Genomic DNA, 13,212 nt, shown 5'->3' with positions numbered 1-13,212 from the left:
TTCAGTTAGATGAGTTTAATTTGAAACAACTAAGCAAACAAAAAGTGTTGGCGCGTAAGGATTTTTATACAAACATCCTTTAACTGAACTGAAGCATCTGATGACAAGCAGAAGCAGATGAAAAGCAGAGTGAGTTGTGTTGGATTCCTCAGTCCCACCAGTCCCTCCCAGTCTCCTGGTCTTGCTTGAGTCCAGGAGGAAATAAAAATGTGCAGAAAGAAAGTGAGGTGGAATGTTAATGGCCATCACTTCCTCTCAGCTGCCTTTCATCACAGGCCAGGGAACGGTGAATTTGATATGAACATATATACACTCACTATGTCTCTGCCCTGAGACTTGGCTCACCCCCTCTTGCTCTCTATGTTTCTGGTTTCCATCAGCCATTTTTCTGTGCTGAACTGTTTTTATTCCAGCTGTGAAAATGCGGATGGCTGATGGACAGAAAATCAATCTCTGTCTATGGGGGTTTTTGTGTTTGTGTGCTTTGACATGTATTGTAATACAGTTGTTTCCCCAAATGGCCAGAGGCAAATATTCTGTTGAATTACTGTATTTATAATCTGCATCAGAGGTGACAAGTGTTGTTTGGAGTCTACAAAATACTGCACTGTGGTTAGGCTTAAGCAACAGCAGCTTTGAAATGAAGGGTTTTGTTTAAATGTAAATGAACATGTTTTGTGTCGTTACTGCAAGCTAGTCCAGATCATTATCTGAACCAAGTGGTGCTAGTGCCTAAAAATACACTTATAATTTATTAGTTACACCTTGCCAGTAGCGGGTTGGATTCCCTAAGAACTACCTTCATTTTTTGTGGTTTAGGTTCAACAAGGTACTGGAAACATACCTCAGAGAGTTTGGTCCGTATTGCATGACAGCATCATGCAGGTGCTGCAGATTTGTTGGCTGTACAAAGGTACGCTACTGGATTGAGATCTGGTGACTGTGGCGGCCATTTGAGTACAGTGAACACATTGTCATGTTCAAGAAACCAGTGTGAGATGATCTGAACTTTGTGACATGACGTATTGTCCTGCTGGAAGCTGGCATGAAAAGCCGGATGCACTGAGGTCATATACTGTTGGTGGTCATCAACAATACTAGGTAGGCTGTGGCATTTAGGTGATGCTCAATAGCTGCAAAGGGGCCCAGAGTGTGCTAGAACAAACTAGCTTGACTTGGGAGACATGAAAGACAAGGTAATTCTGAAAGAGGCAGGCAGCTTTAGACCCCAGTAGGACTTATCAGTCTATTTCATAGTGCCCAATGAATCGTGGAGCTAATTTCTTAGACATTGATTTTAATGGTAAATGGTAAATGGACTAGTTCTTATATAGCGCTTTTCTACTCAGTCTGAGCACTCAAAGCGCTTATACAACATGTTTTACATTTACCCATGCACACCCATTCATACAAGCACTTCCATGATTAATTAAGCTAAGTGCTTTTTAATTATCTAACACTCACACACATTCACACTCCGACGGTTGCGTCGGAGAGCAACTTGGGGTTAAGTATCTTGCCCAAGGATACATTGGCATGTAATGGAATGTCCTTGGAAGACAATGCAAAGGAGGATCCTTCTAGTCTGCTCCTACAGTACGCTCATTTACTCCTCCCCAAGTGATGTTGAACGGAGGGGACTGCTAACAGAGGCGGTTGAAAACCTAAAAATGCTTCAAAAGGAGAGAATCTGGTAGCTGAGGAGGTAGGGCTGTTAAGGGCGTATTCAACACAAGATAAGTAAGTTCTCCAGGTGGAAGAATTACTGGATGTGACACATTGAAGGGTGGCCTGTATCTCCTGATTGAATTTCTCTGTTTGACCATTCGTTTGGGGATTAAACCCTGAGCTAACTTTAGCTCCAAAAGTGGCACAGAAAGTCTTCCAAACCTGTGCAACAAGACCCCCTGTCCAAGAGGATCTTTACAAGAACCCCGTGGATTATTTGGGGAGTAATTTGGGGAGTGCAACAAAATAGACTGCCTTTGAAAACCTGTCTGATGGAAATAATGACGGAGTTACCATTAGAGACCGGCAATCAGGTAGTTCAGCCCCATCTAACCAATGGCGTCACTCTTCAAGCGCCAACTTGATGCCTAATAGTTAGTGGTCACCTACATTATAATTCTGCTTGGTGGATCACACCACAACACACCACCCCACCCAACCCCCAATCGTGGGAATCACCCCAGCAGATAGGCCTATTGCAGCATAACTAAGGGAGGTTTTCAAAAAGGAAAGTTTTCAAGAAAAATTGGTATCCTGAACTCTCAGAACATGTGATGTTCACGGACAGCAAGGCTGCTTTTTTGCACAAATGGCCTTGTCCTGATATTGTGAAACACTTTAATATCTGGAAGTTTTGAAGACAAAATTACAGGAATTGATCTTGGATCTCCAAATTCATTCCTTGCAGGTTCCATTATATTGACAGTGATTTTTACAACTATTCTCAGATCAGTTGCGTGTTGGAGCATGTTTGCTCATGTATTGTTCTAAGCTGCCTTCACACTTCTTTTTTATACAATACTTTCATCATTAAATAAGTCAGACATGGTGAAAGCTCTTCATAGAAAGTCTTCAGAAAAAAAATACAAAAGCTCTATGCCAAAAAAGCTCACAGGTGGCATCTTTTCTAAAATGAAATGTCTAGTCTGCTACTTTCAGTTGTGGTGACAGGTGACAATAGAAGCAGGTGGTCTCCTTTGCCTCACTTCTCCAAAGTCCTTCCTGTAGTTATTTTGATGGATTACCATGAAAAAGCACTTGCCATGCTCCAGTGAAGAAGGAATGTTTCAGCCTGCTGTGAATGTGTCATCACCTAGATCTGTTTGATAGCCACAGGAGATACTATCGATCTTGATGCAGATGTTGGCTCATTCACTCAGCCCAGTTGGCAGCAATAGCAGAAAGGAATGCACACCTACCATGCATCAACAACTTTCAAAGGCCAACAAGATGATATCCAGGAGCTTTTACACCGACAACTATCCGCCTATACTCTCTGGGCCTGCAGAGAAAAGACAACACCTGAATCTAGCTACTTTCACTTGCATAAACTCACTGTTAATAGATTTGTTTTTAATGCAGTAGAGTTTATCAGTATTCTAATGTGTTTGCATTCCAGTTTAACAAAGTTTGGGGAATGGTCATATTAACCTCCTGTGGAGCCCTTGGGCAAATATTAATTATAGAAACTTGTTGAAGCCCATGGGGCAAGTCACTTTCATTATAGTCCCAGCTCAATAGATTTGAGATAATTAGTAGCGCACTTATATGTTCTGGTTCCTAAACATGGACATAACCCAGGCATTATGTGAGCATTATTTAGAACAATAATTTGTGGAGCCTGTAATGCTGCTGTACTGTTACAGCAATGGGATCAGGGAAATACTACTAGGTATGTAATCCCCAAGAAACACTGGTACCTTGAACAACTTGAAAGAGAAGATTATGGCTAAGATGGAAACCTGGACCCTTTGTGGCCTATTAGTGGCCAACTAGAAGGCTGTGAATTCAGCACTAATACGGGCATCACTGAAACCAACCAGCTAATCTATACCATGGCAACAGTGGTCCTTGATATGCTTGGATATAAGATGAACAGGCACAAGCAGCAGTTTCCTCAATGGAAGAAAAGACTAACAGCTAAGATCAAGGCAGCATGGAGGGAAATTAGCCAGCTATCAGAGCTGCAGAAAGGTGTGATGATAAGAAGAAAAGAAGGTAACGCTTCCTTTTAAGGCCCGCCCTTAGGCCGTAACTATCCTGTAAGTAAATTTTAGTTATGTGGAATTACGCCGTGATTATTTTTAATTCAGCCGTAGTAAAAATAATTCAGCCGTAGTAAAAATAATTATGGTGGAATTAAAAATAATTCAGCCGTAGTAAAAATAATTCAGCCGTAGTAAAAATAATTACGGCGGAATTAAAAATAATTACGGCGGAATTCAACATAACTAAAATTTACTTACAGGATAGTTACGGCCTAAGGGCAGGCCTTAAAAGGAAGCTTTACCGAAAAGAAGTGCAACAAGCTGTCCATACCTGAGGCCAAGCAAAGACTCTCAGCATTGGCCAACTGCTTGAAGAGGTATACTACAGAGATAGAAGCCAGGAGAATAACCAGATGTTCACCACACACAACAACAATGATCAGTGGCTACATGTAAGTGGATCTGAGAGCAAACCACAGCAACCTCCCTGAATATGATCCATTAACAATCACAGTGGAAGACATCCAAGAAATAGTCTCAAATGTGAGTTGGACAACACCAGGCTCTGACATGATTCACACCTACTGGCTAGAGAAACATCATACATTTAAAAAAAAAAAAAAAAAATCCCCACTCACCCTGCAAGCAGTCTTTGTCCTGGAATCTGCTGGAGCCACTCTCCCAGTTTGGGCGTCACTTCCCTGAGTGTTCTGATTACCACAGGAACCACTGTTACCTTCTCCTTCCACATCCTTTCTAGCTCTTCTCTAGCCTGTCCTTCCATGATGGTCCCTGCTCTTTCGCGGGTTTCTGCTTCCTGAGGTATTCACTAAACACATGATTCTTTGTGGCCATCTTCCTGATGTATCCTGATCTTTGTTGTTTCATCTAGGACAGTGGTTCTGACACTCACTAGTGCTCAGCCTCCTTCCTTCCGCTTAGCGTACAGTCTCAGGGTGCTGGATTTGGGGGTGAACCTTTGAAGGAATTTAAATAATTTAAATTAAATTAAATAATTATAATTCAGCTTACAGTTTCATATAGTCACAGCTTATCTATCTTGGTTACATCATTTACAAAACTGAATGTGGAAAACAGAGAATTTCCACAACAGGGTGACCACGAAGTCTCCATTTCTATCATTGTGTAGTCTTCATCAGTGTGGTTCATTGTACACTCAGAACACAAAGTTCATGATGACACAGAACATTATAAGCTTCTGTATTTTTAATCAGTTATGTTATTTTACAGACAAATTTCTCAGGGAAGTAAATGTACATTTAGTAAAGACAAACATACCATGAACCTCATGAAACTTCATAAAAACTCATTTACTTCACCTTCCATGCATGCTAAGGAACTTCCTTGTCTTGATGTCAGCGACTTATATCTCCTGCTTTGGGCAGCTTATCATCCCCGCAGGGTATTTGATGAGGCCTATGCAGAAAAGCAGTAGGGACAGAGCATCTCCTTGGTAAATCCCACACTTGATGGTGACTTGTGCAACTGGCTTGAAATTGGCCTCTAGTGTTGTTCTCCACATCTCCACTGAATTCCTGAAGGCTCTTAGGGTCCTGTTGATCTTGTATAGGTCTAGGCATTCCAGGATCCATGTGAGGCATCGAGTCATAGGCTTTCTTGTAATCCATTCAGGCAGTGGTCATGTTAGTCAGTCTAGTCTTGCAGTCTTGAGTGTGACTGTTCTATCTACCAGTGGCTGGTGTTGTACTCCCCTGGTATCAGGGGTATCTAAGCTATTTTTTCTCTCTTTCAAATGACTGGTAAATGAATTGCCAGTAAAAACCCTAGGAACAGCTTAAAGTAACTTGAGATGGTTTCTCATGAAGAAAGACTATATTCCCTTACCAATGTAAATCAATTAGGATGGTAACAATAAAAGACAGAAGCTGGAAATGGAATATAATGACTTGGCAGATCTGTCTGATATTAGGCTTGAAATGTTCCAATCTCATCCACATTTGTGCATATTTCTCATGGTGCCAGGTTAGACTAAGCTGACATCAGGTATCACAATCAACACTGTGGGTCAGGTTATGAAGCTCTCAGTTTTAGCTATTTTGCCTGTAGTTGTATATTGTCACAGATTAGTCTGCTTGAGATTCCAAAATATTGATAGTTGCACAAATTCTAGGCTGTTACATCTTTCAACCTTATCATGCTGTTATCGTTTGGCTCTAAAACAAAAACCTGAAAAAAAAATTAAGCAAGACTTAATTTATCAGACAAACTAATTTCACACAGTGATTAGTTTATAAAGTTTCCAGTAGAGTTACACCCCAGTCTGAGAAAGAGGCATGCAGAGGGCCTGATGGACTTCATTAACTTTATCTCTGCTTCTGTTCTGAGTGGCATTGATGAATTGAACAGAGATTTATCCTCCTTGCATCTCTCTACTGAGAAGTAGAGTTGAGATCCCCTCTGAGTGGGATAGGAGTGGCTGTCAGAGTGCTTGACTAGGGAGCCAGCCATGAGAAACCCGGAGAACATGAGAAGTGCTCTCAGTACTGCGAGTGTGGGTCCGGGGAGCAGCGCAGAATAACATCATGTTTATTTAATGCAGTAGATGCCTAATTACTGACTGAATTTGTTGCTCTCCGCTTATTTTCAATCTTTCCTCCCCCTTGGCGCTGCTGGCTGGGGCTGGTTCAGGAGTTCAGTGACTCCCAATTCGCAGACACACTCAGACATCCTCAGACGTGCACGCGCGCGCACACACACACACACACACACACACACACACACACACACACACACACACACACACACACACACACAGAGGTTCTGCTCATGTCTTAGTTTTTGCTTTAATGAGCCCTTTTATTGTTTCTCATGGTGACCCAGTCAATATGTGTGATTCAAACTCAAAAGAGATAGGTGTAAGCATGCATGTCTGTGCTTTTGCATGTGTGTGTTTCTTAGATGTGTTTTTTCCTCTCGAGTCAGCAAACCTTCAGCATAATTAAAAGCCTTGCTTTTTGTTGTCAGCAGCTCTGTGAATTGGAGAAAGTTGCTCTGTCAGTTCTTAGAACTAATGGGGAGATAGCTGACTGTATTTTATGTGGATGCTTGGGTCTTAAAATGTTGACTGTTAATACTGTTACTATTAATATATCTCCAGATATACTGTTTGTGTATCTTTTTGGCGTCACTCTCTGATTATGTGTAATTGTGTGTCCAAGGTTGGGCTATGTGGACCACGCTGAGGAGTTGGCCTCCAAGTTCCTCCAGTGCTTCCCAAAGAACCGGCTGTCAGCTCAGGCAGCACTGAACCATGAATACTTCAGCAACCTTCCTCCACGGCTCTGGGAGCTGCAGGACAGTACGTAACACATCATCATTACCTGAATATAGCAACATTTTGGCATTATATATTGAAATATAGTTGTCACAGAGAGCATTTAGGCCCTGCCCACAGCGGAGGGAAAGATGGTTTATGGCTCTCTGCTGACTTTGTGTTGAGTGAAAGTGGCTCCTTTTCAATTCTGTCTGCTCACAAAAAATGGCTGAAAGTTTTTCTGTGGCTGGAAAACTACTGACAGGCTAAAGAACCCAAAACTAAATTCTGTATTGTGATTAGTGCATTTTAGAAGGCTGCGTTAACATGGTCGCCATGTTGCTCATGGGGAGTGTGTATGCAAGCTACGTCTATGCACAAATCTCATCATAACTCAGTGAAAAAGTGCATGTGAATACTGTGAAGCATGTTTCTGTAGTTACAATACAGGTACATATTTGAGTTAACTTACTGTTAGTGCCATTAAACTGATTTAACACGCTAAAACATAGCAATAAAAAATCATTAATCCTTTTTTCATTTCACCTGACACAAGTGTTAGCTTGATTTCACATGCCTCGGTGTGCCCAAGCATTTCTCACTCAAAGGTCAAATGTGTTAAATTAGGAAGCCACTGAGTTTCTGCAAGTTAAGCCAACATTCTGACAGTGTGTGGTTTGTAATGTGGATAATTCAAAAAACGGAGTTTATGTTTATAAGTGCTTATAGAAGCTTGTTAACTTACAGCTAGCATTAGCATTCTGACAGCTAATGAGAACGATGAGGCAAATCCGTAGCAATGTTTTGAAAACAGGAAGCTAATTGTTGCTGTTTGGGCCACTGAATTTAATCATTAACAGTGTGTTCTTCAGGTGACAATTAGCATATTTCAAAATGCTTTGTACTGAATTGCTGCAATTTGCATCAGAAATCACATTCATGCTTGGAGTCATAACTCAAATCCGAACAGACATTATGCACACATTTTTTAAAAATCTGTGGATAAATGAACTAAAAGAAGGAGGAAGACATTCTTTATAACCTCCTAACCCAGCAGCAGTTGGCATAAGGTGCAGTCAAACAGAAACTGCAAATAGCTTAATGATGCTTTTAATTATGCCAGGTTCCTGAAATGCAAGCATGTGTTGCATTTCTAATAAAGATAAAATCACTCTAGTCTATATGGTATTGTGTAGTATACCAGCAGTATAGTGTCAAATGTGACATAGTCCTGCGGTGGTTAGCACCGCTGCCTCACAGCAAGAAGGTCCTGGGTTCAAATCCACCATGTGCCGGGGCCTTTCTGTATGGAGTTTGCATGTTCTCCCCTTGCCTGCGTGGGTTCTCTCCAGATACTCTCACAGCCCAACGACATGCAGTTAGTGGGTTTAGATTAATTGATGATTCTAAATCTGTGTCTCTGTGTTAGTGACAGACAGCCTGTGCAGATGTACCCTGCCTCCCCCCCTTACATAGTACTATCCATAGTATAGCATAGCAACATAGTACTATTCTATATTAGTATAGAATAGAAAAATATAATTGACTGTGGAACAGAACACACATGATAGTAAGACAATTTTTGCCTTTATTGGATAGCAGAGCAGTGAAGATAGACAGGAAAGTGGGGAGCGAGACGGGAAAGACACGCAGCAAAGGGCCACAGATCGGACTGGAACCCAGGCTGCTGCAATTTGGCCATGTGGCATGCAGTCACCTGCTGGCCCACTGAGCTAAACTGGCACCCAGTAAGAAGGATTTTAGTACTGAATAGTGCAGTGTAATATGGGATGTGATGCAAAGTACATGTCTGCTGGGTAGTGTGTGTGGTTAGTGAAGCTTGTCCAAAAAGCTCCTCTTTAATTCATGCAGAACTTCTCTTTGACAGTGTGACCCTGGGGTACAAAACCATATGAATGCCAACAAATGACAAGTCCAATCCTGGTCACTCTCCTGACCTGATATGCCACCTTTGGTTTTGGTCACATCAGATTTTTTTCACTGAAAACTGCTGTTTGGTCTCTGACTCAGAGCTGGGTCTGCATTTCTACAATAAATTTGTAGCTAATTTGTCGCATCTCTACAGTAACGTTGGGCTAATTTAATACACAAGTTGAATGTGTGAGGTTCATGTTGGTCCGTCGCAGACGCACAAACGTGCAAATGGACAGAACTGAACTTCCATGTAGGGATCTAAATACACAAACCACACTGGCACAAGGAGATGACCTGAAAGGTGAGATAAGAGTCTGCCGAATGCTGTAACAATTCATTAAACCCAGTAAATGTATTAAGTTTATTATACAGACACTTGCATAATGCAGTGCTTAGCACTTTCTTTAACACTCCCCGTCCTGGTGTGGCTTTCCAACCATCATAATCTAAAAATATGCAAACATGCAGGTCTGGTTAATTGGTGACTTTAGGTGCAAACCTGTGTATGAAACCTTGTGTGTCTCTTACCTGTTGTCAAGGCCAAAGCTTCCCCACAGAACCCCCGAAAGGTAAGTGGGTATAACTAATGGATGGAAAAAGATGCATTTGCCTCGGCTCACCCAACCCTGCCTCTCCGTTTCTCTTCTTCCCTTTGCTTCTCGGTTTTTTGTGTTCCCTTTTTTTTCTCATGTGGATCACACTCACCTCTCTGTCTGTCTGTCTGCCTGTCTGTGAAGAAGACAGCCAGCAACAACCTGTATGGATGCCGTTGAGACAGTAAGCCCAGCTGGACCACTGCTTGCCGCTGCATCATGCTCAGTTTGATTTTCTGTCTTCCTTGTTATCTGTCCAGAGAGAAATCATGCTGAGACTCCCTTTAAATAAGCCCCGGCTTTCGACACATCTTCATTTTAGAAGTCGATGTGTTTTGGGTGCAGAAGTCAGAGGCTTTAGACAAAGCTTCACAGTTAGGCTACATTTCAATTAATCCTACAGAAATGCATGAAAGTATGTCAGAGATGACTGCCTATCCATATTGTCTGACAAGTTACAGATACATGTGTAAATCCCTTCTGCTGTAATTCATTAGTAGTGCGAAGAGCCTGCTCAGCAGACCTGAGTGTGCCACCATTGAGGTGGTGATTATTTTAATGAGAGAATTGCATTTTTAATTCCCCCCGATTAGGATTTTTCAGCATTATTAATCCTGTTATCAGCACCCAGCAGGTTGCCATGTCTGAAAAGATTCAGAAGGCAGCGGTCAGTAGCAGAGAGAGAGGAAAGAGATGGCTCATTTTGATTTTTGTCATGTTCGCTCGCTCACTCTCGTTCCTTTATCTCTCTCTTTTCGGCATGCAAGTGTGACACGGGAAAAGCAGCAAAGCAAACCGAGGGAAGAATGGGAGTGAATTAAAACAGTTTAGAAAATGAGGACAGGAGTGGATAAGCAGTAAAATACTATCTCTCAGTTGCCGCTTGCACTGTTGTGGGGGAAGGATGTGTCAAAATTATGCAAATGAGAAGTGAGTGTGAGATAAAGAAGTGGCTAATTACTCCAGCTGTGAGTATTTGGCTACAACTGCAGCATAGTGATTGTGTTGTTCCAGCAGAAAGGACCAGGAGCCAATGGGAGCAGTCCACAGCAAGCATACTGACCTGCTGTGTAGCTGAAACAAACCAAATGAAGGATAGACTGAGTCTTAGAATGAAAAACATGCCAAACTAAAGTCAAGTAAATGTCTCATGTTCTCCCTGATGAACAATGGGTTTTCTATGGTCAACTGTGTGCTCTATTATCCTGTGTATTATGGATTTAGTCAGACAATACCCAGACAGATTACAGGGAACAATGACAGAATTACTGAAACAAAAGAGCTCCCAAGGTTGCTGTTAACTGTGTGGATTGGCTTGTGACATTTTTAATTTGATTTGAGTGTGCGGGTGTGGGTGTCTGGCAGTACGTGGAAAACGAGCAAAGGCCTTTGGATAAGAAAAATACAACTCCCCTCTCTCAGGGCTGGATACATTTACATGGGTGTGGAGCAGAAGTATTGAGACAGAGCAGTTTTCCTCTAGTTCTGCTGCTCTGTTGGCAAAACTCTCCGACTGTTTCCAAGTCAGAGATGAAGATGTGTTCTTCTCAAAACGGACTGCATCAAAATGCAGCTTTTTATTCTTATTGTTTTCCAGACTATGAGCAAAACAACAAGGAGCCAACAAATTTTCAGAGGGAGAGAATCCCACACCGAATCATTTATTTTTAAATAAAAAATAAAAACGACAGTGCTGTTAAAGCAGTGCTGTTTTTTCTATTTTCATCCCACACCTGTCAAACTTCACTTGATGATTAATAATTAGCTCCAGATCTTAGTAGCAAACCATTCATTTTTATCATTTTTAGATGATATAAATACTGCACTCTGCATCTCTATGCTGATTGGTCAGTTAAGGCTAAATCATGAAGTGCTATTTCAACGATGCTCATTTCCAAACAATAACTAGACATTCGAGCTACTGCTCATGTGCATGTTTTGACCACACGATCAGAAACAGACTCCATGGGAACTGTGTTCACAGACCAGTGCCATGCAGCTTGACTAACATTTGCGAGATCACCAGAACTGGCAGGTCCACAATTCCCTGCTCTTTTTTCACAGATGAGAGCAGGTTCACACTGAGCTGAAGAAGTGTGGAGATGCCAAGCCAAGCATCATGCTGCCTGCAACATCACCAATTGGTTTGGCACTGGGTGCTTGATGATCTGGAGAGCCATATCCTTGGAGGGGTGCATAGACCAGCAGTACCCTGACTGCTCTTGGGTACCAGGATGACATCCTCAGACCCAATATCAGACCTTAAGCTGGTGCAGTGGACCCTGGGTTCCTCCTAGTGCAGGACAGCGCTCTGCTTCATGGGGCCAGAGTGTGAAGGCAGTTCATGAACGATGAATGCACTGATACCATTGACTGTGAGCCTCTGGAACATTGTGGATCAATCCGTAGAGGAGATTGCCCAGGACACCATCAGCTGTCTCATCACAAGCATGAACATATGTTGTCCACAGTGGATACAAGTGCACGGGGCTGTACACAGCACGCAACATCTGATTTCAGTTTTTTAACTTTGAAAGGGTTGATAGTTTTGATTTTTTGCTGACTATTGTTGAGTCACTTTGTTTTCAGCAAATGACACAGTATATATCAGTAAAGATATTCAACTTAAATATTTTGTTCATCCAGATCTGATGTGCAGTTTAAGTGTTCCTTAAAGTTATTGTCTACATTCAGTGTGAGCTTCATAAGGCAGCATTATGCAAAGAAAACTCGAGGAATATGAGTGCTCTACGTGTGTTCTGGTAATTAACCTGTAATTAGTGCTAAGTGTTTCATCATTGACCTGCACAGACAACTGGAAAGACAGGCTGAATTTAAATATGGATATTTTCAGCACTTCAATATAGTTAGTAATATATTCATTGTAAATGTTTCCATGTTTCGATTCAGTTAACCAATGCGTGAAAAAAAAATGTTGTGAAGCACTAATGTAGACCCTCCAGGTATGAACGATTCAGTGATAGTCATGACATATTTTATTTTCCAGTATGTAAGGGGTGGGATATAATATTGGTATGAATATTGGTGTGCTGCTAAAGTCCTCCATCCCAAAGTCAACTGAATAACTTTCACACACACTAACTCGCATAATTATGCCACGTTTTGAGGCCTAGAAGACGCCACCAGGCAGCTCATTCAGCATTTCAGCACTATTAAAACTTTAACAGGAACCAGTGGGGACACTGTGAGGCATTAGCTACACTGACTGAAATTACAAGTCTCTGTGAGTTGATTTTTTTATAGTGTATAGAAATGAACCAAAACAAAAGAGCCCCAGAAAGATTGAAACATCAGTGGTATTAACTGATTTCTGTCCTTCAAATTTTAATAGACAGGAATTCACTGAATTGATTGTGTTAAACTGTTGGAATGGTCCTTTAAAAAGTAAACGAGCTATGCAGCATGGAGTAATTTAGAATACTTTTAAAGATCCTTTCACTCCTGACAGAAATATTAAAGCACTGAAAACTCACTGCAAATAAATACTCAAATATTCACTTTTTAATAAGCATCTCCATCTTGAACACCTCGCTCGGAAATGCTGTTCTCGCTGTCAGCCTACATACTTCTAATCCGCTTGCGTCCTGTTCCCCCTGCAGTGTCTTCTATCTTCACCGTACCAAATGTCAAGCTGCAGACAGAGAGCGGGGAC

At 41.6% G+C, this 13,212-nt stretch overlaps 1 protein-coding gene across 3 annotated transcripts in view; it reads left to right on the top strand.

Annotated features, from left to right (window-relative positions):
* Positions 1 to 13,212, top strand: part of cdk14 (cyclin dependent kinase 14) — a 245,186-nt gene that overhangs the window by 178,076 nt on the left and 53,898 nt on the right. For all 3 annotated transcript variants that reach the window (XM_030749694.1, XM_030749695.1, XM_030749696.1), the window contains 2 exons: positions 6,917 to 7,056; positions 13,160 to 13,212. The exon at positions 13,160 to 13,212 is cut by the window's right edge and continues 98 nt beyond it. In XM_030749694.1, the coding sequence (XP_030605554.1) occupies positions 6,917 to 7,056; positions 13,160 to 13,212 (193 nt within the window). The remainder of the gene's footprint in view (positions 1 to 6,916; positions 7,057 to 13,159) is intronic.

Source organism: Archocentrus centrarchus, chromosome 16 (assembly GCF_007364275.1).
Source record: "Archocentrus centrarchus isolate MPI-CPG fArcCen1 chromosome 16, fArcCen1, whole genome shotgun sequence".
NCBI classification, from domain to species: domain Eukaryota; kingdom Metazoa; phylum Chordata; class Actinopteri; order Cichliformes; family Cichlidae; genus Archocentrus; species Archocentrus centrarchus.
The sequence above is the reverse complement of the archived record's forward strand: the minus strand, read 5'-3'. Positions and strand labels throughout refer to the sequence as shown.